This window comes from Rhinichthys klamathensis, unplaced genomic scaffold, assembly GCF_029890125.1.
Source record: "Rhinichthys klamathensis goyatoka isolate OS25496 unplaced genomic scaffold, OSU_Roscu_1.1 h1tg000318l_1, whole genome shotgun sequence".
NCBI classification, from domain to species: domain Eukaryota; kingdom Metazoa; phylum Chordata; class Actinopteri; order Cypriniformes; family Leuciscidae; genus Rhinichthys; species Rhinichthys klamathensis.
This window is the reverse complement of record NW_026606834.1, coordinates 484,682-511,388: the sequence shown is the minus strand read 5'-3', so window position 1 is coordinate 511,388 and position 26,707 is coordinate 484,682. Positions and strand designations below refer to the sequence as shown.

At 37.1% G+C, this 26,707-nt stretch overlaps 2 protein-coding genes across 3 annotated transcripts in view; one reads left to right on the top strand and one right to left on the bottom strand.

The window, feature by feature from the left end:
- Positions 1-254: 254 nt before the first annotated feature.
- On the top strand, positions 255-19,023 carry akap17a (A kinase (PRKA) anchor protein 17A). Its single transcript, XM_056271338.1, has 5 exons — positions 255-347; positions 6,258-7,034; positions 13,249-13,397; positions 15,785-16,025; positions 18,099-19,023. Exons 1-5 carry the CDS (start codon positions 321-323, stop codon positions 18,801-18,803), a joined length of 1,899 nt encoding a protein of 632 aa, XP_056127313.1. The 5' UTR covers positions 255-320; the 3' UTR covers positions 18,804-19,023.
- Positions 19,024-21,474: 2,451 nt separating this feature from the next.
- The window catches only part of LOC130105394 (signaling lymphocytic activation molecule-like), a 156,024-nt gene continuing 150,791 nt past the window's right edge, over positions 21,475-26,707 (bottom strand). For both annotated transcript variants that reach the window (XM_056271382.1, XM_056271383.1), the window contains 2 exons: positions 21,603-21,746; positions 21,475-21,506 (listed from right to left, as the gene is read on the bottom strand). In XM_056271382.1, the coding sequence (XP_056127357.1) occupies positions 21,490-21,506; positions 21,603-21,746 (161 nt within the window). In that variant the 3' untranslated portion in view covers positions 21,475-21,489. The remainder of the gene's footprint in view (positions 21,507-21,602; positions 21,747-26,707) is intronic.

Here is a 26,707-nt window from a genome sequence, read left to right as displayed (position 1 = left end):
TATATATATACTTTTTAGAAGCATATCATATTTTTTTTTATCATGTTTTATTTTATTTTTATATATATTTTTAAAGTTATTTATCACATCATGATCTAAGAGTAGCTTTATAATCTGACTAACAGATATGTGTCTTGAGAACTTTAATTCAGAACAAACTTTATTTTGATGAATTCGAAGTAAATTGAGCTACAGGGCAATCAGTCGCCACGCGGGGGCAGCAGAGCTCCTCTACAACTTCCGGCTCTGTGTGACGTATGCGGAAGCTGTAAACATCATGTCCGTTTGTTTCAACTGTGAGCGGACTGCTGTTGTTATTCATGCTTCAGTCCGAACAATTCAGAAAGGTTAGTAAACATTTACTTGTCTAAATATGATTCCCTTCATCTGTGCCCATGAGTTGAGTGTCACTATGGCCCGTTTAAACTGGTCAATGATTCCGATATCAATAACCATCAATATTCTACACATCATCATCTCTCGCACTAACTGTGGGTCTGATCTCTATATTATTTAATCTGTCTAATGAGCGATTCATTCAAATAAGTGACTCTCTGTAAGGTTTAATGTAGTGATGTTATTATTAGTTATATGGACCGAGTTTTACACCAAAAAAATTATTATGGTAGTAAAATCATAATAAATTCTCAAACAGAGACTCTCTGTGATTTTTCTGTACACTGTCTTGTTGTAATATTAATAACTAGTAACGTTACAGACTGAAATATCACCCAGTATTAGTTCATGATCATCAGTATCAGCTGGAATCCAGAATCTATCAAAGGATAATAGACTAAATTCACAAAGCATTTGAAAAAAGAGTTTATGTAATGGTATTTTATTATGTGTATGAGATGTTCATGTCAGAAAACCACTGACATATAAACCCTCCAATATTCAGATCTGTGTTATTTTAGGATTATTAATATATTATTGTATGTATGTATTCATATTTTGAATTAGTTTTTATTTGTATATTTTCAATCTAAGTTTTAGGCCTAGTTCTTTGTGTTTTTGTTTCGTCTATTTTTTAATATCTGTTTTTTTATTATTAATTTTAGTTGCGTTATGTTCCGTTTTAGTCATTTTAGTATTTCTACATAACTAAACTATCTGGAATTTTTGCTGAAAGGTTTTTTATTTCAGTTATTTCCTTAATTTCAGTTAGGCTAACTCCTTCTTTTTTAGTTACAAAAGTTATTTTCAGTTTTAGTGAAAACAAAAAGTAGAAATGTTACCCAGTCAACTAACAGAAATCTTTACTGAAATATACTGTTCAATTAACGTATTTAGTTTTAAGTTTTAGTAATTTTGTTTTGTCATTTTTATTATTATTTTTTTAGTTCTAGTTTTTATTGCAACCATCAGATTGAAGCTCAAAAAAGTGAATCTATCCATTATTCAAGTCAAGTCAAGTCATCCTCATTTATATAGCGCTTTTAACAATGGAATGTTTCAAAGCAGCTTTACAGAGATAAACATATAATTTAAGGTAACAGAGATTGTTTCGGCTTTATAGCGGTTCTTGAATAATGTTATTTCCAGCTAAAGTTAATTTTGATTGATTCACCTCAGTCGAAATGATCAGACTTTAAACTAAACCTGTGATTAACGCTGACGGCGTTAAAAAGTGCATCTATCCATGATAAAAAGTGCATCTATCCATTATAAAAGTGCATCAATCCATCATAAAAGTGCATCTGTCCTAGGGCTGGGCGATATGGAGCAAAAAATATATCTCGATATATTTTGCTATATCTCGATATTCGATATATATCTCGATATCTTTACAGGAAAATGGATGTGAATACAACTCAAAATATAGGCCTACAATCAATAGAAAATTAATTTTCCATAACAGAATGTAACCAAATGAGAAAAATTAAACACAGGGCCTGAATTTCGTCATCATTATTAATCACGTGATTCATATACAGAAACTGAATAAAGTAATCAAATGGAAAATAACACTGAGTAGTATTTTAGTCCTGAATAAATTAAATACATAGGTTATTAATCCTGATTCCTTTAACTTAAAGCTATCTTTTGTTGTATTGACAACAAAATGAATGACACACATATGGCTGCCGTCACTTTAAGAGCTGGTGCACGGATCCTGTGTTCATTATACTGGCATGCGTTTTATGCTTATTAAAGACAAAACCGACTATGTTTAGAGTATAGCCTACTCACGACGACCGAAATTGACAATTTTGCGTGTTAAAGCAATATAATCCGCGAAAAATAACTTTTGTTACTGGCCAGCTGTTCTTAAGGCGGATTTTCTATGAATGTGCGCATAGAAAATAATCTCTCAGAGAGCGCGCGAGCACTGATTAGTTTAAAATCGCTTGAATGTTTAAACTGGTAAGACTTAAAAAGACGTGCAAATGGTAAACTTCAGTCACGATCAGTGGCGTAGCGTCTGGGCATGCAGGGTATGCACGTGCAAATGGGCCCGGGCCGATAGGGGGCCCGCCCATGGGGAACTTTTAATTAAAACGAGTTAATTCATTTTTAAACTGTAGCCACAATAAATATATTTTTTGTATGCATGTCATGTGTAATAATTTCTTGTTTCTCCATAATGTCTAATTTCTCCGCCATTTCTTGTGTGCATTTATTATGCGTTTATTAATTTTTTTTGCACCCCGCGGCTGCTGTAGAACTGTACCGTCATTTTTACGGCATCGCCGCGTCAAATTAAAAAAAGAAAACACAGTGTGAGAGAGGTTACTAGACGCTAGCTAATTGCTCGTGGATGAATTTGCCGAAAGAAAGGCCCGGAGAATGCAACTAAATGAGTAAGTAGTTTTATGTTTTTTACATTTTGGGCCGCGGTGCCAAGATCAGTAGTTTATTATTGACATTGGCTGAGCCTTGGTTGGTTTAGACTCGTTTTTGTTCCGTTCTGGTTGTGAAAAGTTGTTGGGTAGAGTGTTTTTTATGGTATTGTTTGGTATGGTATTTTCTTGATACACTACAGTGAACGTCTAACATGACATCATGACTTTGCGTAAACATACACGCCACTTTCAAGTCAAGTAGGGGGTTATCTATACGCATTTTGAGCTATCCGCGTGTGTGTCCACGCCGAAATTAACCGTCATCTTTTGCGTGTATGTCTACGCCGTTAAATGTCCGAGCGAAACGAAGCAAAATTCATATCTACATCTGTGGAGCAATATTTTTTTCCTTGGATGTTAGGGGAAGACTCATAAATAGTATTAACCCCAGTGACGGGTAGGTTTTAGGGACGGGGTTGGGGTAGGTCATATATTTATATATACAGTAATAACGTTAAGTCAACGGCGTTGATAAACACGCTGAAAAGCGATTATGCGTGTTGATAGCACGCCAAAAATGGAAATACGAATTGGCGTGTCATACATACGCCACTCCGGGGGGAGGGTTAGGGGGGCCCGTACAAATTTTTTTTGCATATGGGCCCGGGACTGACTTGCTACGCCACTGGTCACGATGCACTGCTGGCCCGATTGTGCGAGTGAATATCCATCATGTCCCGACTCCTAAACGCGAGTGTGTTTTATCGCCGCAGCTCTTGATGCTTGCCTTGCACAACACATTATGAGAGACGAGAAAGAAGCGGCACCGCTGAACACTCACGCTGTTTGTGAAATTGCGTCTGGCAGATAGTTGTTAAAAGAATGATTTGATTTTATAATCTGTGTGGATTACGATTGCGGGAATTTCCCGCATTATAAATGGGAGACCTGCGGGAATGATTAGAATTATGCGCAATACCCGCGCCGAAATTCGAGCCCTGCAATAGTTTAAAACAAGACGTTTGTAGTAGCCTTCTGATTACTGGAGTCCATTAATCGAACTTCCATGCCTCTTATATAGTAATTATATATTGTAGTATGTAGGCTACCAATTTACTAATGCAATTAATGCTCACACTCGGTTTCTCTCGTGCTCTGTCGCTCGCGCGCAGACACACTCGGAGTTCTGTAGCCTCCGGGCTGGTTGCGGATGAGACAATTGTTGAATGAGACACGCGAGGTGAGGGGGAACAAAAGCAAGGAGGCGGGGGCGAGCACAGCACAGAGAAGGCAAACAAGCAAAGTGGCGAAATCAGGATTAAATATAAACAATATATCGATATATACGATATGTCAAAATCCATATCGTGTTTAAAAAATATCGAGATATCGCCCACCCCTAATCTGTCCATCATAAAAGTGCATCTGTCCATCATAAAAGTGCATCAATCCATCATAAAAGTGCATCTGTCCATCATAAAAGTGCATCTGTCCATCATAAAAGTGCATCTATCCATGATAAAAAGTGCATCTATCCATGATAAAAAGTGCATCTATCCATCATAAAAGTGCATCAATCCATCATAAAAGTGCATCTATCCGTGATAAAAGTGCATCTATCCATCATAAAAGTGCATCTGTCCATCATGAAAGTGCATCTATCCATCATAAAAGTGCATCTATCCATCATAAAAGTGCATCTGTCCATCATAAAAGTGCATCTATCCATCATAAAAGTGCATCTATCCATCATAAAAGTGCATCTGTCCATCATAAAAGTGCATCTATCCGTGATAAAAGTGCATCTATCCATCATAAAAGTGCATCTGTCCATCATAAAAGTGCATCTGTCCATCATAAAAGTGCATCTATCCATCATAAAAGTGCATCTGTTCATCATAAAAGTGCATCTATCCGTGATAAAAGTGCATCTATCCATCATAAAAGTGCATCTATCCATTATAAAAGTGCATCTATCCATCATAAAAGTGCATCTATCCATCATAAAAGTGCATCTGTCCATCATAAAAGTGCATCTATACATCATAAAAGTGCATCTGTCCATCATAAAAGTGCATCTATACATCATAAAAGTGCATCTGTCCACCATAAAAGTGCATCTATCCATCATAAAAGTGCATCTATCCATCATAAAAGTGCATCTGTCCATCATAAAAGTGCATCTATCCATCATAAAAGTGTATCAATCCATCATAAAAGTGTATCTATCCATCATCAAAGTGCATCTATCCGTCATAAAAGTGCATCTATTTATGATAAAAGTGTATCTATTTATGATAAAAGTGTATCTATCCATCATAAAAGTGCATCTGTCCATCATAAAAGTGCATCTATACATCATAAAAGTGCATCTGTCCATCATAAAAGTGCATCTATACATCATAAAAGTGCATCTGTCCATCATAAAAGTGCATCTATCCATCATAAAAGTGCATCTATCCATCATAAAAGTGCATCTGTCCATCATAAAAGTGCATCTATCCATCATAAAAGTGTATCAATCCATCATAAAAGTGTATCTATCCATCATAAAAGTGTATCTATCCATCATCAAAGTGCATCTGTCCATCATAAAAGTGTATCAATCCATCATAAAAGTGTATCTATCCATCATCAAAGTGCATCTATCCGTCATAAAAGTGCATCTATCCGTCATAAAAGTGCATCTATCCATCATAAAAGTGCATCTGTCCATCATAAAAGTGCATCTATACATCATAAAAGTGCATCTGTCCATCATAAAAGTGCATCTATACATCATAAAAGTGCATCTGTCCATCATAAAAGTGCATCTATCCATCATAAAAGTGCATCTATCCATCATAAAAGTGCATCTGTCCATCATAAAAGTGCATCTATCCATCATAAAAGTGTATCAATCCATCATAAAAGTGTATCTATCCATCATCAAAGTGCATCTATCCGTCATAAAAGTGCATCTATTTATGATAAAAGTGTATCTATCCATCATAAAAGTGTATCTATCCATCATAAAAGTGTATCTATCCATCATAAAAGTGCATCTATCCATCATAAAAGTGCATCTATCCATCATAAAAGTGCATCTATCCATCATAAAAGTGCATCTATCCATCATAATAGTGCATCTATCCATCATAATAGTGCATCTATCCATCATAAAAGTGTATCAATCCATCATAAAAGTGTATCCATCATCAAAGTGCATCTATCCGTCATAAAAGTGCATCTATTTATGATAAAAGTGTATCTATCCATCATAAAAGTGTATCTATCCATCATAAAAGTGTATCTATCCATCATAAAAGTGCATCTATCCATCATAAAAGTGCATCTATCCATCATAAAAGTGCATCTATCCATCATAATAGTGCATCTATCCATGATAAAATTAATATTTATATAATATTTGAATTTTAAAGTGAACTGCTCCTTTAAGTGAAGACTGATCCGTCTCTTTTCTCTCTACAGTGTTCATCTGAAGCGTCCATGATGACGTCGATAGTCACCGACACCGCGGAGGCCGTGGATCTGTGTCCGGAGAACAACCTCTACCTGAAGCCCATCGCCAAGATGACCATCAGCGTCGCTCTTCCTCACCTTAAGATGCCGGGGAAGTCCATCTCCAACTGGGAGGTGATGGAGAGGCTGAAGTCTATGGCTCATCCGGACCAGTTTTCCTCGCTCCGAATCTCCAAGAGCACCATGGACTTCATCCGCTTCGAGGGCGAAGTGGAGAACAGGAGCGTCGTGAAGCGAATCCTGAGCAAACTCGAGGGGAAAAGCATCAAGCTGAGCGGATTCACGGACGTCCTGAAGGTGCGCACAGCCGAGAACAAAACCGATTTCCCGACACGCCACGATTGGGATTCGTTTTTCCGGGACGCCAAGGACATGAACGAGACTGTGCCGGGGGAACGTCCCGATACCGTTCATCTCGAAGGCCTTCCTTGTAAATGGTTCGCCCAGAAGGACGGCTCTCCCGATAAGCCTTCGGAAGCGACGCTTAAAACCGTCTTCGAGCGGTTCGGAAAGATTCGTAACGTCGACATTCCCATGCTGGATCCCTACCGGGAAGAGATGACCGGGAAGAACTTCAACACGTTCTCGTTCGGAGGGCACTTGAACTTTGAGGGGTACGTGCAGTATCTGGATCACACGGGGTTCGTGAAGGCCATGGACTCTCTGAGAGGGATGAAGCTGATGCTGAAGGGGGATGATGGGAAAGCCGTGGCCTGCAGTATTAAGGTGAGTTTCTTTCGCCCTTCATGAGCTCGGAGATGGTTTTCAACTTAAACAAGTTACACGTTTTTATTTTATTTTTTATTCAGTTTTTTTATTTATTTAATCAGGGACGGTACACATTAAAGTAGAGATGTTCCGATACCCTTTTTCCCTTCCCGATACCGAGTACTGATCCGATACCTGGGTGTGTATCTATTAGGGTTCGGTTTGTATCACGGTTTTAGGGTCACGGTTTTCGGTTCTCTACGGTTCTTGTTGTTATTATTCTTTTAATCTTTAACACTCCAGAAATGTACTTCAGCATATGATATATAGCTTAATTATCCACAATTTAGGATACAGTATTAAAAAAAACGTTGACTTGACTTTAAGCACATTATTGGGACCATCTCCGAGGAAAGCTATAGGTGAGATTTTGATACAGCAAGAGAGAAGATATTGATGACATGCTTTTCGTTTATTTGGCAAAAAAAGGAGAATGTGTATCACTATCTCTACAGGAACTTCTGTGCATTTTTAGCACACGAAGATTGAAATTAACTTGCATTTATCAAACTGCCAACTTAAGTGTAGAGAGGAACTCTTAAAACTCTGTTTTTTAAATAAGTCAAAATACATGAAACATAATTTACTATAATTAGGCTATAGCAATAGCAAAGGCCATAATCATAAAGTGAAACATAAGTTCAACCTCAACACAAAAACAGTATCAACATTGGGTCTCATTCATGAAACATTCGTAAATATACGAGTAAATATGAGAGTGATTTGCGCATAAAGAGACCTTCCCGAAAACTCTTCTCCTGATTCACAAATACTTCGTAAACGTCAGATGTGAGAGTGAAATGTGTGTGTGTGTGTTAATGAATTCCAATCAGTTGTAAATGGGATGCGCGCGCACGCTCATTCTCAATTACCATAAATCCCGCCCATTAAATCAGACTGACAACTATATATGGGCATCATATTATGACATGAATGCGAATGAAAAAAAAATCTCAGATGCAGAAATTGAAGTTTTATTATCAGAAGTTCATTGAAAACGCCACATTTTATTTTCAAGCGTACATGGCGTATCGGGTCCTAAAAAAAGGAAGTTTGGCAGCATATTACAGATGCAGTTACTGGAGTTTCATCTGTTAATCGAACATTCCCAGAAGTGAGAAGAAAATGGTTCGACATTAAGCTTGAGAGCAAAAAACGAATTAGTTCACTTTGGAAAAATAGGATTCAAACTGGAGAAGGACCACCATCGCAGATGCTATTACTGGCTCTCATAATAAGAAAAAAACGTATGTAATTACTATTATAATATTTGTTCAAAATGCTGTGCAAATATGTACCCGATTAAGGTGAATTAAAATGTAGCCTTATTAATGAGCAAAACGTTCGGGTGTTAAACTCACTATTTACGCGTGGCTGGACCAGGTGTAGATTTCTTGTGTACCAACTAACATTTGGAAAATACGAACATTTTAATGAATCCGAACATTTACGCCAGAACCACTTTACACACGATTCACACACATTCGTTCTGCTCGTGTTTCATGAATGAGACCCAATGCTACTATTCCCTGAGAGTGAGGATACATTTTTTTCAATCCAAAATGTTCCCACACACCGGACTTATACGACGCTGGCGCATCCTCGTTAGCCTTCCTCATCTCTCCCACTTGCCACTTCTCCGCGTGCCGTGACCTGACACTCCATACTCCACCTTTACTGGCGTGTTCGAGTTGAACCGGCGCTGCACAGAGCGATCGGTGACTGACATCAAAGTACCGCGAGAGTGATTGGAAAGCATACGGAGCCGTCGCGCTCGCGGTACTCTGATGTCAGTCACCGATCGCTCTGTGCAGCGCCGGTTCAACTCGAACACGCCTCATATGTATGTCCACACACGTCTTATTTCGCGCGAAAAGGAAACACGTCTGAGGTCACATACGGGCACAAGGCTACATTGCGCATGCGTCGAACCGTGAGACCAGGGATGGAAATTAACTTTTTTGTCCACCGGCCACTGTGGCTGGTGGATTTCAAAATCTACCAGCCACTCAATGTTTTTACCAGCCACTTTCTTGTTTTTAACCGACAATGTGTAAGCATATGTGAAAATTAATACTACAAGATCTACAATACTTAAGCAGTTTATTCAATCTCAAGTCTCAATGAAATACTGACATTTTCTCACACACAAACCATGAACTGATATACATTGCGTTCACACCAGACGCGAATAGCGCGTCACATTCGCGCCTACCGCTTTGAATCCATTCGCGCGTCAAGAGCGAAATTGACGCGTGTAAAAAACAAAAGTTTGAAAATGATTTTGAAGTTTCAATCGTCACAGAGAGCAGCGGCAAAAGTTGACTTATTTTGAACTTTGACCGCGGCCTGCGCGCGAGCATGTCAATGGTGCGCCCCGCTGCGCTTGCGCGGCGCAAGCCATTGAAATGAATGGGTTTCATATTGCAGCGCATTCCGCGTCCTGTGTGAAAGGCCTATTACGCGTGTTAACGCCTGAGATGTAACGCCACTTTTTTTTTTGTGAAGGTGTGCCTCCTCTAAAAGTGTCCGCCAACAGGATGCTATTTTTATTTACCCGACACGGTGGCCGGTAGGTGAAGTGAGTTTACCCGCCACAACACAAAATCATCTGCATTTGGCTGGTGGCGGGTGCTAATTTCCATCCCTGTGTGAGACACACACACGCTCCGAACCGAGACAAGCGAACCGAACGGTTCGGGTGTTTTTTCATGTACCGTGCCACCCCTAGTATCTATACAGCTGCAATTCATACTAGCCCTGTATGAACTGATAGAATTATTTTATGGTGTGCTTCAGACTTATCCCTTAAAGCTCCAGTCCGGAACTTTTCCTCTTTGTCGCCCTCTCTCTTCGAAATCTGTAACTGCAGTGATTCGCGGAATTATCATCTTTACGTGGGTTGTAAATCGGCATGAAACAGCGCGGATGAACACAGTGCTTTGAGGCGAGTGCTGCTGTCAGTCACCGCGCTGTGTGGATACTGTCATACAGAATCACAGATTCACTTTTTGAAAGTTTGACCAACATAAGAATTTTCATAAGAAAATGTCTTCTGAACAAGTAAGTAACATCGATTTTTGTTCTGACCAACTAAGGGGGAAAAAGCCTTCGACATGATAAGCTTCGTTAGATTTAATCAACGCGATTTACAGCAACCGTGCAAATTATAGCCTACTTTGTTCTCAAATTCATGTTAACAACATCAGCATTGCGTGACTAATGTTAAATTTAATGTGTTTTATGGTTACCTGTGTAGTTCAGAATTCATATTCTCCATAATAGCAAAACGAGAAAGGCACAACAAAGGAAACTCCATAACTGTGTGAATTAAGAAAACGTACTGTTACACGATTGAACTATTGAAATGTCTTACTTGTTCAGCAGAAAAAAAGCCGTCTCTTCTTCCGTTTTGAACCCCTTCAAAACACGGAGTTCACGCACTTTATGTGAGGTAGGGCAAATAAGGGGGTTCGGGGTCTCCCCGAGAAAATTTTGATTTCTCTGATCTACATATGTGCATTTTAAGATGTTCTGAAGGCCAAAAAACTTGGATAGTGGGCAGCTGATTATTTTTCTCTCCTCATCAGCATCACACTCTTTTTCTCTTTGTTTTTATCTTGCCCTGTCTCTTCCCCTCCTAAAGCTGAGCTTTGACTGATATAGGCTTTTCATTTTTGTCTGTCAGTGAAGAAAGTAAACATAGGGTCAATTGATAGGTTGATTTTGCCTATGAATCATTTTCTCAGACGCGTTTATTTACTGAAAGCTACTAAAGGGAATTAAGTTTATTAAATGCATTCACAATATGTAGGCTACACATTTATTATTGATCTTATGCCTAACACAGGGCCGTAGACAGGGCTTTAGTCACAGAGGTCCTAAATTTGAGGTTGGTAGGGGGTTCAAATTTTTTATTTCTCTGATATGTGCATTTCAAGACGTTTGAAGACCAAAAAAGGATAAGAAATAGCTTTAAAACCATGTCAGTGGGCAGATTATTTGTCAATACCTGCTCTCTTCTCATCTCCATCACTCTTCCTTTTTTTCTCAGTCTCTTCATCCCTTTCTCTTCCCCTCCTAAAGCTGAGGTTTTTTAATTTACTAAAGGCTACAATTTGTATTATATCCTCAATATGTACACATTCATTATTAATCTTGTGCCTAACATGATGAAAACGCCTTTGTTAATGTTTCTTGTAAACTAATTATTACATTACATGAGTCACGTTACAGCCTATTTTCAGTTCAAAATGGCGAAATTAGACAAAACTATATTAGTTTGCCTGATTATTTTTTGTCATTCGTTTAACATTTATGACCTAAAAAAAGTAAAATATGAAATGTTAAGTTTAGCTACTTACATCTTATCTCGCACTTGACCGTACGCGTCGAGTCGCACTGTTAAAATTCGCGCTCAGCGTCTGTGAACATAAAGCCCGCCTACTTTGATTTGATTGGTCATCTCAAATATTCTGACATTGACGAGCAGTGACAGACCAATGAGGCTCAGATGAACACACATGAACACACACACACACACACACACCCTGTCCTCTGTTTCTGACGTGCTCTCTGTCGGCGCCGCTGCGGATTGAAGATGAAGAACGCGCTGAATCTGATTATAACAAGACTGAAGCGAACACGAATTTGTGTAGCCTACATTAATCGCACATTTTTAGGGGGGCTAGGCAGAAGTTTAGGGGGGCTGAAGCCCCCCTAAAAAGGGCCTAGTGACGCCCCTGTTACAAGCTAACCGTTTTGAATCTAGCTTTGGCAAGCAGATAGTTTTGACCACTGGCAGAATAAGTTTTTTTTAATATAATTATTTTGGATTATTTTTAACTTAAAAAAGTTACGGACTGGAGCTTTAATAAAACATGAACAAAAACATACAGTGAACTAGAGTATTTTTAAGTACCTTAGCAACCACCCGAACACCTTAGCAACCGCATAGCAACACCCTGGCAACCACCCTGAGTATCCTAGCAACCGCATAGCAACCAACCAAACTGAGTACCTTAGCAACCGCATAACAACCACCCTGAGTACCCTAGCAACCACATCTATCTATCTACTACTTTAAACTTTGATCTACTTTAAACTTCAAGCTTTTAAAACTTCTTCAAACTTGAAACTCTCTGGTCCGTCTTTTCTCAAGCCAACTTAAAGTTTGTCTCAACAAACTTTTTAATCTAGCTGAAACTAGCTGTTTTTTTTTATTACATTTTATTTTAATTTCAGTAAACATTTATATTAATGAAAATATTTTTAGTTTTAGTTGACGATAATAACCCTGGTCTGTGAATGCAAAGCACAGAAGAAAAGCTCGTGGAAATGTTTGGTTGATCGGCTCGACTCGAACACCGCTGCGCTCGTCAGGCGGATCATGTGAAGCACAGACACAAGAGGCTCGTGTTGATGAGTTCAGCAGAATAACACCGGCACCGTGAGGGCCTTTCATTAAGGACTGTATTATGATTTTCAATGTTCAAAGACAGCCGAGCCGACGGAAAGTTAAATTAACCGAGCGCTGTTCAATAAAGCGTGTTCGTTTGGGGAAACTCTGAAGTTAAAGTGTGTCAGTGTCACAAAACCTGTCAAGAACTCAGTTAATCCATAAACCAAAAAAACATGAATTATATTTTGCATAATGAGAATGAAGTCTATTTTCAGGACCATTACCTTTTTTTTAAGGCAATTAAACATTTTATTTGTAAACAAAATATACATATATAATGATATTTCGGTAATACTTTACAATAAGATTCATTAGTTAACATTACATGAACTAATAATGAACTGCACTTATACAGCATTTATTATTCTTTGTTAATGTTTTTTAAACTTTATTATAATTTTGTTAACATTAGTTAATGCACTGTGAACTAACATGAACAAACAATGAATAGCTGTATTTTTTTAAATAAAAAATTATTGACAAATATAGTAACAAATGTATTGCGTAAAGTGTTACCGATATTTCTAATTTAAATGCTAAAGTATTTGTACGTCATGGTAGAGTTTGTTGAACATGCTTATTTAAATATATATATTTATATATTTCACTTGAAAAGGATTTTAGACTGATGGAGCCATTAGTTCATACAGCAGTAAATATGAAGCTTTAAGATGTTAATTATGAGCCTAACCTGAACATTCATCCTCTCAGGTGACCTTTGACACGACGAAACACCTGAGTGATTCCTCGCTGAGGAAGCGACAGCAGGAGCGACTGAAACTGCAGGAGCTCGAGAAACAGCGAGAGGAGCAGAAACGCAGAGAGAAGGAGGAAGAGGAGCGGCGGAAGGAGGACGAGAGGTATGACCTTTAGTTTATACTCATCTGTCTATCTATCCATCATATATCCGTCCGTCAACTAGCGGGGTATCCTTCTGAAACATGCTAGCAATACGGTAATATATTTACTAGCAACTGCACTGCAACACTCTAGCAACCACCCAGAATATCCTCAAAACTGCATAGCAACACCCTAGCAACCATCCAGAATACCCTCAAAACTGCATAGCAACAATCTAGCAACCACCCAGAATACCCTCAAAAGGGCATAGCAACACCCTAGCAACCACCCAGAATACCCTCAAAACTGCATAGCAACACCCTTGCAACCACCGTAAGTATCCTAGCAACCGCATAGCAAGACCCTAGCAACCACCCTGAGTACCCTAGCTAGCAACCACAGAGAAGCACCATAGCAACCACCCCGAATACCCTAGAAACCACCCCGAGTATCCTAGCAACCATATGGCAACACACTTGCAACCATCCAGAATACCCTAGCAACCATAGCAAACTATTTGTCTGAGACTTAAAACCTTAAAGCTTTTCAAACTCTCTCTGTTTTTTTTTTCTCTCTAAACTATTTCACACTTATACTCTAAACTATTTCACCTAACTCTATTTATCACCTAACTCTATTTAACTTTATCACCTAACTCTATTTATCACCTAACTCTATTTTACTTTATCACCTAACTCTATTTATCACCCAACTTTATTTTACTTTATCACCTAACTCTATTTTACTTTATCACCTAACCTTATTTTCCTTTATCTCTATTTTACTTTATCACCTAACTCTACTTATCACCTAACTCTATTTTACTGTATCACCTAACTCTATTTAACTTTATCACGTAACTCTATTTATCACCTAACTCTATTTATCATCTAACTCTATTTTACTTTATCACCTAACTCTATTTTACTTTATCACCTAACTCTATTTTACTTTATCACCTAACTCTATTTATCACCTAACTCTATTTTACTGTATCACCTAACTCTATTTAACTTTATCACCTAACTCTATTTTACTTTATCACCTAACTCTATTTATCACCCAACTTTATTTTACTTTATCACCTAACTCTATTTTACTTTATCACCTAACCTTATTTTCCTTTATCTCTATTTTACTTTATCACCTAACTCTACTTATCACCTAACTCTATTTTACTGTATCACCTAACTCTATTTTACTTTATCACCTAACTCTATTTTACTTTATCACTTAACTCTATTTATCACCTAACTCTATTTTACTGTATCACCTAACTCTATTTAACTTTATCACCTAACTCTATTTATCACCTAACTCTATTTTACTTTATCACCTAACTCTATTTATCACCCAACTTTATTTTACTTTATCACCTAACTCTATTTTACTTTATCACCTAACCTTATTTTCCTTTATCTCTATTTTACTTTATCACCTAACTCTACTTATCACCTAACTCTATTTTACTGTATCACCTAACTCTATTTAACTTTATCACCTAACTCTATTTATCACCTAACTCTATTTTACTTTATCACCTAACTCTATTTATCACCCAACTTTATTTTACTTTATCACCTAACTCTATTTTACTTTATCACCTAACCTTATTTTCCTTTATCTCTATTTTACTTTATCACCTAACTCTATTTATCACCTAACTCTATTTTACTTTATCACCTAACTCTATTTATCACCCAACTTTATTTTACTTTATCACCTAACTCTATTTTACTTTATCACCTAACCTTATTTTCCTTTATCTCTATTTTACTTTATCACCTAACTCTACTTATCACCTAACTCTATTTTACTGTATCACCTAACTCTATTTAACTTTATCACGTAACTCTATTAATCACCTAACTCTATTTATCATCTAACTCTATTTTACTTTATCACCTAACTCTATTTTACTTTATCACCTAACTCTATTTTACTTTATCACCTAACTCTATTTATCACCTAACTCTATTTTACTGTATCACCTAACTCTATTTAACTTTATCACCTAACTCTATTTTACTTTATCACCTAACTCTATTTATCACCCAACTTTATTTTACTTTATCACCTAACTCTATTTTACTTTATCACCTAACCTTATTTTCCTTTATCTCTATTTTACTTTATCACCTAACTCTACTTATCACCTAACTCTATTTTACTGTATCACCTAACTCTATTTATCACCTAACTCTATTTATCATCTAACTCTATTTATCACCTAACTCTATTTTACTTTATCACCTAACTCTATTTTACTTTATCACCTAACTCTAATTTACTTTATTACCTAACTCTATTTATCACCCAACTTTATTTTACTTTAATTGCCAAGCTTTATTTTACTGGACACGTTTAAAGAACGTCCAGTGATCAGTGAGTGTGGATGGTGTTTCAGGAAACAGCGTGAGCAGGAGGAGCAGGAGAAGGAGAGAAAGAGGGAGGAGAAACTGCGCAAACGAGAGCAGAAGATCAAGGAGAAAGAGGAGAAGAAGAACCAGAAGAAGATGAAGAAGCAGCAGGAGGAAGAACAGAAGAAGCTCCAGCAGAAGATCGTGATGGAGGAGAGGAAACTCTTGCTGGCTCAGAGGAACCTGGAGTCCATCCGGCTCATCGCGGAGTTACTGAGCCGAGCAAAGGTGCGTCACATGACCTCGGACAACACCCCTTTCAGTGCTTTCATTGGCTACGTTTACATGCAACCAAACAATCCGTTAGAAATCGGCTCAGTCGGACTGGAAAGTCTTCGTATAAACACCTTAATCGATCCGATTGAGCTCGATCTGATTGAAAGGGGTGGTGTATTTCTTTCTGATAAGATCGAGAGAACGTGTAAACACTTGATCGGATTGAAAACAGTGTGTGAAACTTAACCCTCTGGGGATGGATTGGGCGGTACCGCCCAAAATGGCATACTTTTACAAATGTGTAAATATCTTAAAAACTATTAATGATAGAGAGGTCTTTTTTACCGTCTTCCTCAGATTCCGCTGAAAACAGTGATAACTCACCCGGCTTGTAAATATACACACTTCCTTGTTGCGCAATACCACTGTGTAAAGGGCCAATGAAATTGATGTTGTTTGGCAGATTCCGCAAGCAACAACCAATGGAAAAATTGCCGATGGAGAAATATTTTTATTACCCAATCAGAGGAAGGTTACCATGACGTATCTAGCAAATCAGAGGACTCTGTAGCCTTGCAAGGGGTGGTACTATATAGTTAGGGATATGACGCAAACAGCGTTGAATGGAGAGAAGGGGAGAGTGAACGGAGGCTTACGGAGCGGATTATCAGAGAAATATGAGAGAGAGACAGAACAATTATAATATATATATATATATATATATATATATATATATATATACATACAATTATAGCATTATTTATTGGTTTAGTACTTTTATGATGGCAAGCAGTAAACGATTTACAGTGGAACAAGCTCTGGAACAATTACTGGAGAGTGACGAGGAGAAAGCATTGCTTAGAAAATTCTAAGCATTCCTAAGAAAAACGCCTAGGACTATTTGTAAATGAAGTTGCATTTTTCATTGTTCTTTACACATTTTATTTAACAATTACACATATCTGTCAAGCAAAGGCTTTGACAAATATATTTTTTGTTTAAAAACTGTTCACTATTGTTGTGTGATGTGTGATTTTCAGAAACAAACGACAAAAATCTAATTTCCGTTTTGGAAATTCTCTAGTTTATTGTACATTGTTCACTCATACTTCCGTTATAAACACATTACATGCATGCTTATGTTAGCTTAGGGTCTTCTGAATCCATAGATACCAAACACATAGTGTTCCATCTCCATTACAAATGGTTTATAAGCCCAAATGTAAAAATAGAGAAAACGGACCAAAAAGGGCTTCGTCCCCAGAGGGTTAAAGGACTGCGAATGTGCAATGACGTAGAAATAGAGTTATGACGAGCTGAACGAGCTGTTCTTCCTGTTGAATAAAGTGTCGTATAAATGAGTTTCCAGTCATTCTATAATCCTCCTTTCACTGTGAAGTGGAGCAGGACAGCGGCCCACCAGTGCTGGTTTCAGACTCTCATCCACAGACGACTGGTTTTGGGCATTTTTACTGCGTGATAAATATAAGTAGCCAATAAGAATTGGAAACAGATTTCATAGGGCCATTTTTAAATCATATCAAGTTTCATGATTTAAATTATTTAGACATTCTTTTATGATGACAACATTTTTATTTAATCATTAAAACAGAGTCCAGAAAAATTTAAATGGAAAAAACGGAATTTGGAACAAAATAAAATGGAATTTGTGAAAAAAATAAAAGGCTTTCATAGCGCCTTAAAATGTCCTTTTTCTTGAATTTTTTTAAAAAAATTGTTAAAGTGTATAAGTGTCATGATTTCAGTTTAGTCATGCTTTTTTATTACAAAAATTTTAATTAATCGTTTAAAAAAAACTTAAATGGAATTTGGACAAAAATAAAAAAATACATTTTTATATTTCTTATACAATTTAACAGTGGGCTATTAAAAGTTTAAGTTTCATGTTTTTAATGAAATAGACGTTCTTTTATAATTACTAAAAATTTAATTTAACCATTAAAACAGAGTCCATAAAAATTAAAAAGGAAAAAACGGAATTCGGAACAAAATCAAGCGTATTTCATGAAACCGGTTTGATTGAAGTGTGTGTGTGTGTGTGTGTGTGTGTGTGTGTGTTCTCAGAGCCTGAAGCAGCAGCAGCAGGAGCAGCAGAAGGCGGAGCAGGAGCGTCTCCATCAGCTGGAGGAGAGCAGACGACAGCAGGAGGAGGAGCTGAGGCGCGTCGAGGCCGAGAAGAAGCGAACGCTCGAGCTCCAGAGGAAAGAGCGTGAGCTGCGGGACCGACTCCTGGGAAACCTGCTGAAGAAGAGCACCAACACCGACGAGAACGAGATCGAGAGCGCTCCCGCCATCGACCTGGACCTGCAGATCTGTCACGCGCAGGTCAACGGCGACGAGATCAAGCCGGACAACCAGGACAGCAAACCAAAGAAACCGGAGAGCGTGGAGGAACGAGCAGACGGAGAGAGACGGGAGCGAAGGAATCATACACGACGTCACGGGAGGCGGAGTCAGAGTCGTGGGAGGCGGAGTCACAGCAGCGGGAAGCGGAGTCAGAGTCGCGGGAGGCGGAGTCATAGCAACGGTACGCGGAGTCACAGCAACGGGAGGCGGAGTCACAGTCCCGGGAGGCGGAGTCACAGTCCCGGGAGGCGGAGTCACAGTCGTAACGGGCGGAGCCGCCGAGCCACGAGACACCGGCGCCACCGGGCGAGGAAGGACAGTCACGGGCCGAGCAGCAGCAAGAGTCACAGCAGCAACAGCAGGAGCCGCTCGTCCAGTCGAGGACGCCGCCGACACTCGCATCACCGATCCAGACGACACTGAGAGAAGATAAAGCTGCTGTGCGAGGCGAAACACGTCCTGGTCACGTTCAACACACCAATACAAGGGAAAATAAGAAATTGTCTTTTGCATAAAGTAAAATGAGGCCTGCTTTTTAGGATCAGTAAGATTTCATTAATTTTTCCTCAACAAATTATATTTTTCATAACAAATATGAAGCCTGTTTTAGGATAAATAAGATTTTATTTTTTCATTTTCTTTCCCTTAGCAAATTATATATTTTTCATAATGGAAAATTAGGCCTGTTTTAAAATTGTAATTTTTTTTTTTTTTTTTTTTTTTTTAAAGACATGAAGCCTGTTTAGGATAATTAAGGTTTTATTTAATTTTTCATTATTTTCCCCTAGTGAATTATATTTTTCATAATGAAAATTAGGCCTCTTTTAGTTTTTTTTGTTTTTTTTTCTCCATAAAAGACAATTATAATAATAATTAGGGTTTTATTTAATTTTTCGTTATTTTCCCCTAGCGAATTATATTTTTCATAATGAAAAATTATGCTTGTTTTTGGATTATATTTTTTATTTTTATTTTTCCCAGAATTAGTTTTTTTCTTCATAAGAGACATGAAGCCCATTTAGGATCATTAAGATTTTATTTTAATTATTTTTCCCCTAACAAGTTATATTTTTCTTAATGAAAAGTACGCCTGTTTTAGGATTGTATTTTCTTTTCTCATAAAAATCATGAAGCTTGTTTTAGGATCGTTCAGATTTGTAAAAAAAAAAAAAAAAAAAAGGATTTCACAGCCAATTATATTTTTCATAAAGAAAATAAGTTTTTGGATCAATAATAATACAACTAATATATTATTACTTTATCAATTTTTATTTCAATACAATGTCACCATGCAAAACAATCCCTAAATATTGTCTCTTATTAAAGGCCTCATTTCCTTTAAACCGAACATGAATTTCTTCCTTTTTTTGAGGTGAACTGTGACCTGGACGTGTTCTGGACCGGTTTGTAAGATTCACTGCTTGAATTAAACGCTACAGTATCATGACAGGTATCTTGAACTTATCTGACTGTATTTTTCCTATTAGTATCACGTTTTCTTTTTTAAGTTTGCCTTACAAAGACTGAAGCTTTGATTGTTGTAGTCTGTGCCACAGATTTTCTCGAAGAGTGTTTCGTTCAGCGTTATTAAACTCCATAGACTTGGTTTATGACTTGAATTTTACTTTTTTGAAAGTGTTTATTATCTGTTCATTTCCAGCATCTCAATGCAGTTTTGTATAGGACTCTTAATCTTCTGTAGAAGTTTGATTTATAGTGTTTTTTTAAATGGGAAATCCAGCTTTGTTTTCCTCGGCACAAGCACAGGACTTGATTTAGGCTGGAAACGCACATGTAAAGTCGTTACGAAGACTGTTTTATGGCAGAAGCGCCACTGAAGGACATGTTTGTCACTCGTTTTAACTCGAGTTACCTTCCCGGCAGGACTCAATAAAGCAGTGCTTTGGATTATAGCAAGTATCTTGATTCATTTTACATCGTTAAACCGCATGCAAAACTGGCTTTCAATAAAACTTGGCTGCTTATGCAGTAGAAATGTGAAAACTTTTATGAAATCGCTGCTACCTTACTAGAGAAAACAGAGACAAAAGGCTGTCTTTTGTCAAATAGGTATAACTTCAACACCCATAATGCACTGGGCTTGCCGTCCAAGGCCACTCCCATCAGTCTGCTATGGATGTGCTTAAAGTCCCCATGAAATCAAAATAGAGTTTTTTTGGGCTTTTAGTATGAATATGTTAGCCTTACTGTTATCTATAAGCTAGTGTGCTCCAAAACAATGACAAAATTCACATTTAGAAGATATAAGCGTTCAAAACTTAGTCTCTCACTTCATCAATATGGATTGGTGAATAAATCAATAAATTATTGGTCATCAATAATTTTGATGACATCATTCTGCACTTCAGCTTCTCATCAGATTTCCTGTCCAATCAAATGCTCTCTAGAATCTGAAGCTCCGCCCCCTACACTAAATAGACACTGAAGCTGCAACTGAAATCAGTCACTTGTTCACACTATATAACTTGTGTACACTATTGTTCACACTAGTATGTTCTACATGCTGAAGGCACAGAGTGCACTATATAGAGGATAGGGAACGATTTAGACTGTAAATATGTTTTCCATCGGGGCGAATGAAGTTTGGTTTATAAACTGAAGCTGTGATATAAACTAAACGCTATTGGCTACTTTAAAAAAGGGGAGGAGCATATGCCAAGTCACATTCGTTTATATAACGCTTTTAACAATACAGAAACAATGTTTCAAAGCAGCTTTACAGTGATAATAGGAAATTAACTAACAGAGATTGTTTTGGCTTTACAGCAGCTCTAGAAATTAAAATTACTAAAAATTAAATTAATTACTACTAGCAATTAAAATGTATGAGTACAAAATTAAAATCTGACAGTTCTGCTAACTTAAACTTTAAATTTCTTAACTTAAAAAGTGAAGCAACTGATTGCCTCAATTTTTTTGAGTTTTGCTTATTCGGGTTTATGGTGTAAAGTTTAAATATAAACAATAAACCCTTTTGAATTGGATTTTTAAAAATATATCGCTGAAAGAGAGAGCGCAAGCTAAACAATCATCAGTATTTATTATGACAAAACAAACTTGAAGAACATTTAAAGTTCAGCGTTCTGCTTTAGATTTCAATACTTCCTGAAAAAGATAAACATATAAAGCCACAAATAAGTAAATCTCACAAGCTATATATAGAAAATCAGTTTGTGAGAAATGAGATCATCGATGAGGAACTTGATGTGTGAATATGAGCTTGATCTCGTTCAGCTCTTCTGGATCTGATTTCATAAACCAGAAGAATGACAGTAGCCACGCCCACCAGAGCAGAGAGGACCAATCGGATCACAGCTTCAGTAGGACCACACCAGTGGACAGAGTCTGAGGAATAAAAGCATCAAACTGACATCAGATCAGTTCATAAACGCTAATATCATGAATATTTGAAGGACAGGAAAAACAATCTCTGTACTCACCATAGACAGAAACTCGGAAAGCTTTTAATAACAGTGTTTCCTCATTATCTGTAGTTTATAATCTCCAGCATGTTCAGTTGTGATGTTTATGATGGTCAGAGATCCAGTTTGATTGTTCAGCTTCAGTCTGTCTCTGAATCTCCCATCAAGAACATCTTCATATACAGTGATTCTGTCGGCCCGTTTATTGATTTCAGCGATTAAAGTGTTTTCATCTCCAGACATCCACCAAATCCAATCACCATCCTTCATTTCTGTAAGATCAGTGTTTAGAGTGAGTGATTCTCCCTCCTTCACCAACACTGACTTCTGTTCTGTAACATCAAACACACCTGAAGAACAGAGTTTTTCACAGATTAAAGTAGGGCTGGGCGATAAATCGATTTTATCGATCTCGAATGTGTAGTTTACGCCGATTTTTTTGAATGAAAATCGGTTTTCTCTTTAACAACCGCCGACGCGCCAATCATGGGCTCCCGTAGTTCCGACCGGGCTCAGCGCTTGCCATGATAGAGATACTCAAACAACATGGCAAATGAACAAGACCGCGGCATCAGAAGCACACCCGGCGAAAACATTTACAATCTGAATCTGCAGGGCCGCCAACTCTCACGAGTTCACTGTGAGAGACGCAATTGTCACTTTTTACACGCTCTCACGCACACATCCATTTTCTAACGCAGAGAAACATCGTGAAGCAAAGATCAAGAGGACACTGACACCGACAGACTAGACAGAGCAGGTTACTATTGATATGAAACAGATTCTCACCTCTCAGATTCGGTCAATTTTAATACGAAATTCAAACAATAAACACAGTTTTGGCGCTTGTAAATGTGACGTGAAAGATCGCTGACAGATCTCAGTTCAAGCGGCACATGAACCGATCGTCTGTTACTCATTACTACTAACTTACCCAAATGTAGCTAATAAAATCGATCGATCAGTGTTTTTCAACCGCGGAAAGATGTCCATAAAACAGCTGGAGAACAACATATATGTCACGTAACGTTACATTTACCTCAGGATGCCTTTTAATGACCCATAGCACGCACGTTAGTTGGACTTAAAATAATCGCTACAGAGAGGAGTATTTTGTTAAATATGATAACTATATTACACATTTATTATATTTTACCTATATCATTAAAATATTATAACGTTGTTTGTTATTATAAAAAACGCATTATGTTTAATTTGAGTTAGTTTGAACCTTTAATAATAATAGCTGACAGGGCTCTCTGTATGTTTACAGCAGGTGATTTATTTTTGGAGAAAAATTAACATAACACATTAACGTATCTACTGTACCTAATATTTAGATAGATTATCTTTCTCTCAAAATCGTTCAATACTGTTTATGCATCAGTAAATCAAGTGACTAAACAATCTCAATCTCAATCTTTGCTCGCGCCTTATAATTCAGCCGCAATTTTCACCCCGCGAGAACAATTACAATGCTTTACAACCATAGAACAAAAAGAGTTAAATAAACTTATCACTTCATCTAAAACAACAACATGTTTATTAGATCCTATACCAACTAAACTATTGAAAGAAGTGTTACATAGTGGAAGAGCCTCTTCTCAATATCATTAACTCATCTTTATCTTTAGGTCATGTTCCAAGAACGTTCAAGCTGGCAGTAATAAAACCTCTTATTAAGAAACCACAATTAGACCCAAATAACCTAGCAAACTACAGACCCATCTCAAATCTTACATTAATGTCAAAAATATTAGAAAAAGTTGTGTCCGCTCAACTCGGCTCTTTCTTGCAAGAAAACGACATCTATGAAAAGTTTCAGTCTGGATTCAGGCCACATCATAGCACTGAAACTGCACTTGCTAGAATCACAAATGATTTACTTTTAGCTTCGGACCAAGGCTGTATCTCAGTACTAGTTTTACTTGATCTTAGTGCTGCGTTCGATACTATTGATCACACAATACTCTTAGATCGACTACAAAATTACACTGGTGTTCAAGGACAAGCATTAAGCTGGTTCAGGTCATACTTATCCGACCGCTACCATTTCGTCTACTTAAATGGAGAAAAATCTATCGTAACTTCGGCAAACTATGGAGTGCCGCAGGGATCTGTGTTAGGCCCTTTATTATTCTCAATATATATGCTGCCACTTGGTAATATTCTAAGGAAACATGGAATTAGTTTCCATTGTTATGCTGATGACACTCAAATATATATTTCATCGCGGCCAGATGAATACGCTAAATTATCAAAATTGACTGATTGTGTTAAAGATATAAAAGATTGGATGACGCGTAATTTTCTTTTATTAAATCCAGACAAGACAGAGGTAATACTTGTCGGTTCTAAAAACCGTCCACAAAACCTTTCACAGCACGACTTTAACATATTAGGATGCCCTGTTACTTTATCCTCTACAGTAAAAGACCGGGTGTTACATTAGACTGCAACCTGTCTTCTGAAAATCATATTTCATATGTTACAAAAACAGCCTTTTTCCACCTTAGAAACATTGCTAAGCTACGTAATATGCTATCAGTCTTTGATGCAGAAAAGCTAGTTTGAAAAGCACTTTGGGTGCTCGAGCCCCTGCCCTATTTCAAAATTAATCAAAAGTGCCCTTCTCAAACAAATATCAATGATAATATTGTGGTCAATAAAACAAAATGCATTTGATTATAATTAACATGACTGTGCACAAAACTAAAGTAGCCTAAATTCACGTTTATTTTTACGTTTCTGTCAGTCTGAGGTGTCGTTTTTTTTATTCAGTATTAACAATATAATACTGTCTGAGGTGTCGTTGCTGTAACGCGTTGCTATGGGTTGCGTCACTTGCGTCAAGTTGCGTCTGTTTCTTGCTTCGGTCTTGACCATAGATAGACTGTAAAAAAAATAGGTCTTGACTGACGGGGTCAGTCTCCGTTTTAGAGGGTCTAAAACTCCGGATTAGTGTGTGTGTTGACGGCAGGCATAACCGTAGCAAATGCTATGCGTTTTAAAATGAAAATGCACTAGTGTAAACATAGGTATCCCACAGTCTGCTCGGGAACCAGTAAGATGGCTCGACGGCAGGAAACAAAATAAATCAAACTATTTTTCAACTTTTTCTTCTTCTCAGTAATAAAAGGTTGTGTGTCGATTCAATTAAAAATCCACATCACATATTTTAAAATATTACATAATTAATTGAAGCCTGTTTGTCATGTATAATACACCGACCAATCGTCATCTGGCACAACAAGTTCAAATTTCATTTGGACAATGTGAAGTGGAGCGGTAATTTTCTGGTCATTTTATAAATAAATCGTTTTAAAATTACATGGACAGACGAATTTACATTTATGAAGCGATCTGTATCTGTGTTGTTGAACTAATGGATGTTAATTGACTACAAAGCACTGCACAAAACCAGTACCAAAAGTAGCATTAATGGTAAGTATATATTCAAGTCACTTGTATTTAGTCTATATTGATAGCCTACATGGTTTACCATTTGATGAAACTATCATAGTTTGTTAAATGAAGCCCAGGCCTACAGGCCTATTATGTGAAGTGTAGGCTGACAACAACACACGAAATGGTGACTTTATTATTTTAACAGTAGGCCTACAGTACTACTGTTCAAAAATTTGCACATTACTTTTTTTTTTTTTTTTTAAAGAAGTCCATTATGTGCATCAAGCCTGCATTTATTTGATCAAAAATAGAGAAAAAATGATTACAATTTAAAATAATGGTTTTCTATTTTAATATACTTTTTAATATAATTTATTTACATGATGCAAAGCACACACACACACATATATATATATACACATATATATATATGCCCCTTTTTTACATTTGAGCCCCTGCCCCTGAGGAACTCTTTGCACGTCCCTGATTGCGTGACTACATGTAAAGCCCTTCAGATATGTATCCTTGTTTTCGCATGGGCCGTTGCAGTCTCTTTTTCCAAACTCTCAGTCCGAAGTCTTTTGCATTTTACAGCGGGTGAGTCTCCAGGTGTCACTGGTGATTGTCTTTTGAACCTTTCTGGATCCGCCATCAAATTAATAAGTTTAATTATATCAAGTGCTGCTGTGAGAAAAGGCTATAAATCTCCACCTCCAACATCCTCACACTCAATATAGCCTACTAGCCGAGACCCTTCTTTATGTGTACAGATGTGTGTGTGTAGATGTGACGTAATAACGCAAAGACATGCTCGAATTTCCCGCTGAAATCCACCAGTACCACTGGAATTAAAAACATTATTACAAGCTTACCGCTTTGAATCGAGCTACGGCAAGCCGAGAGTTATGAACACTGGCTGGTTATTTACTTGCTCAAAAAATTATTTTGGATCATTTTTAACCCAAAAAAGTTACGGACTGGAGCTTTAACATATTATGGACAGTTCCTTTAAAGACATAATATTAATCCACCTATAATTATTCCTTATTTTTCCTTGTACTTTTTTCATTTATTTTTTTACTTTTGTGGAAATACCCACCAACACATAAAAAACATTATTAGAACAATAGCCATTAAGTACATAGTTAGACACTTTTACATTTGAAAAAAAGACAAAGAAATATATAAATAAATATTAAACATTCACAAATTTATATCAAACTCTTATAATGACACACAATTCCTAAGTTATTCGAGTAATATTATTTAAATATCAAATGATAACTATATACTTTTGCTCTTAATTTCATGTTATACTCTAAATCTAACCAGTCATTTAAAACTGGGGATTCTTGCTTTGTCCAAAAACAATTTATTGCTTTAAAAAATGTAATTCTCAGCATTCTAATAAGTCATATTTATTAAGTAGCACATCCTATACCCAACACTATATTTTGTATCTTTATTTGGTGTCTT

Coding starts and splice junctions, on each gene's coding strand:
- akap17a (XM_056271338.1), top strand. CDS start 321: ATGCTTCAGTCCGAACAATTCAGAAAG. Junction 348..6,257: donor AGTCCGAACAATTCAGAAAG/GTTAGTAAACAT, acceptor TTCTCTCTACAG/TGTTCATCTGAAGCGTCCAT. Junction 16,026..18,098: donor AGTTACTGAGCCGAGCAAAG/GTGCGTCACATG, acceptor GTGTGTTCTCAG/AGCCTGAAGCAGCAGCAGCA.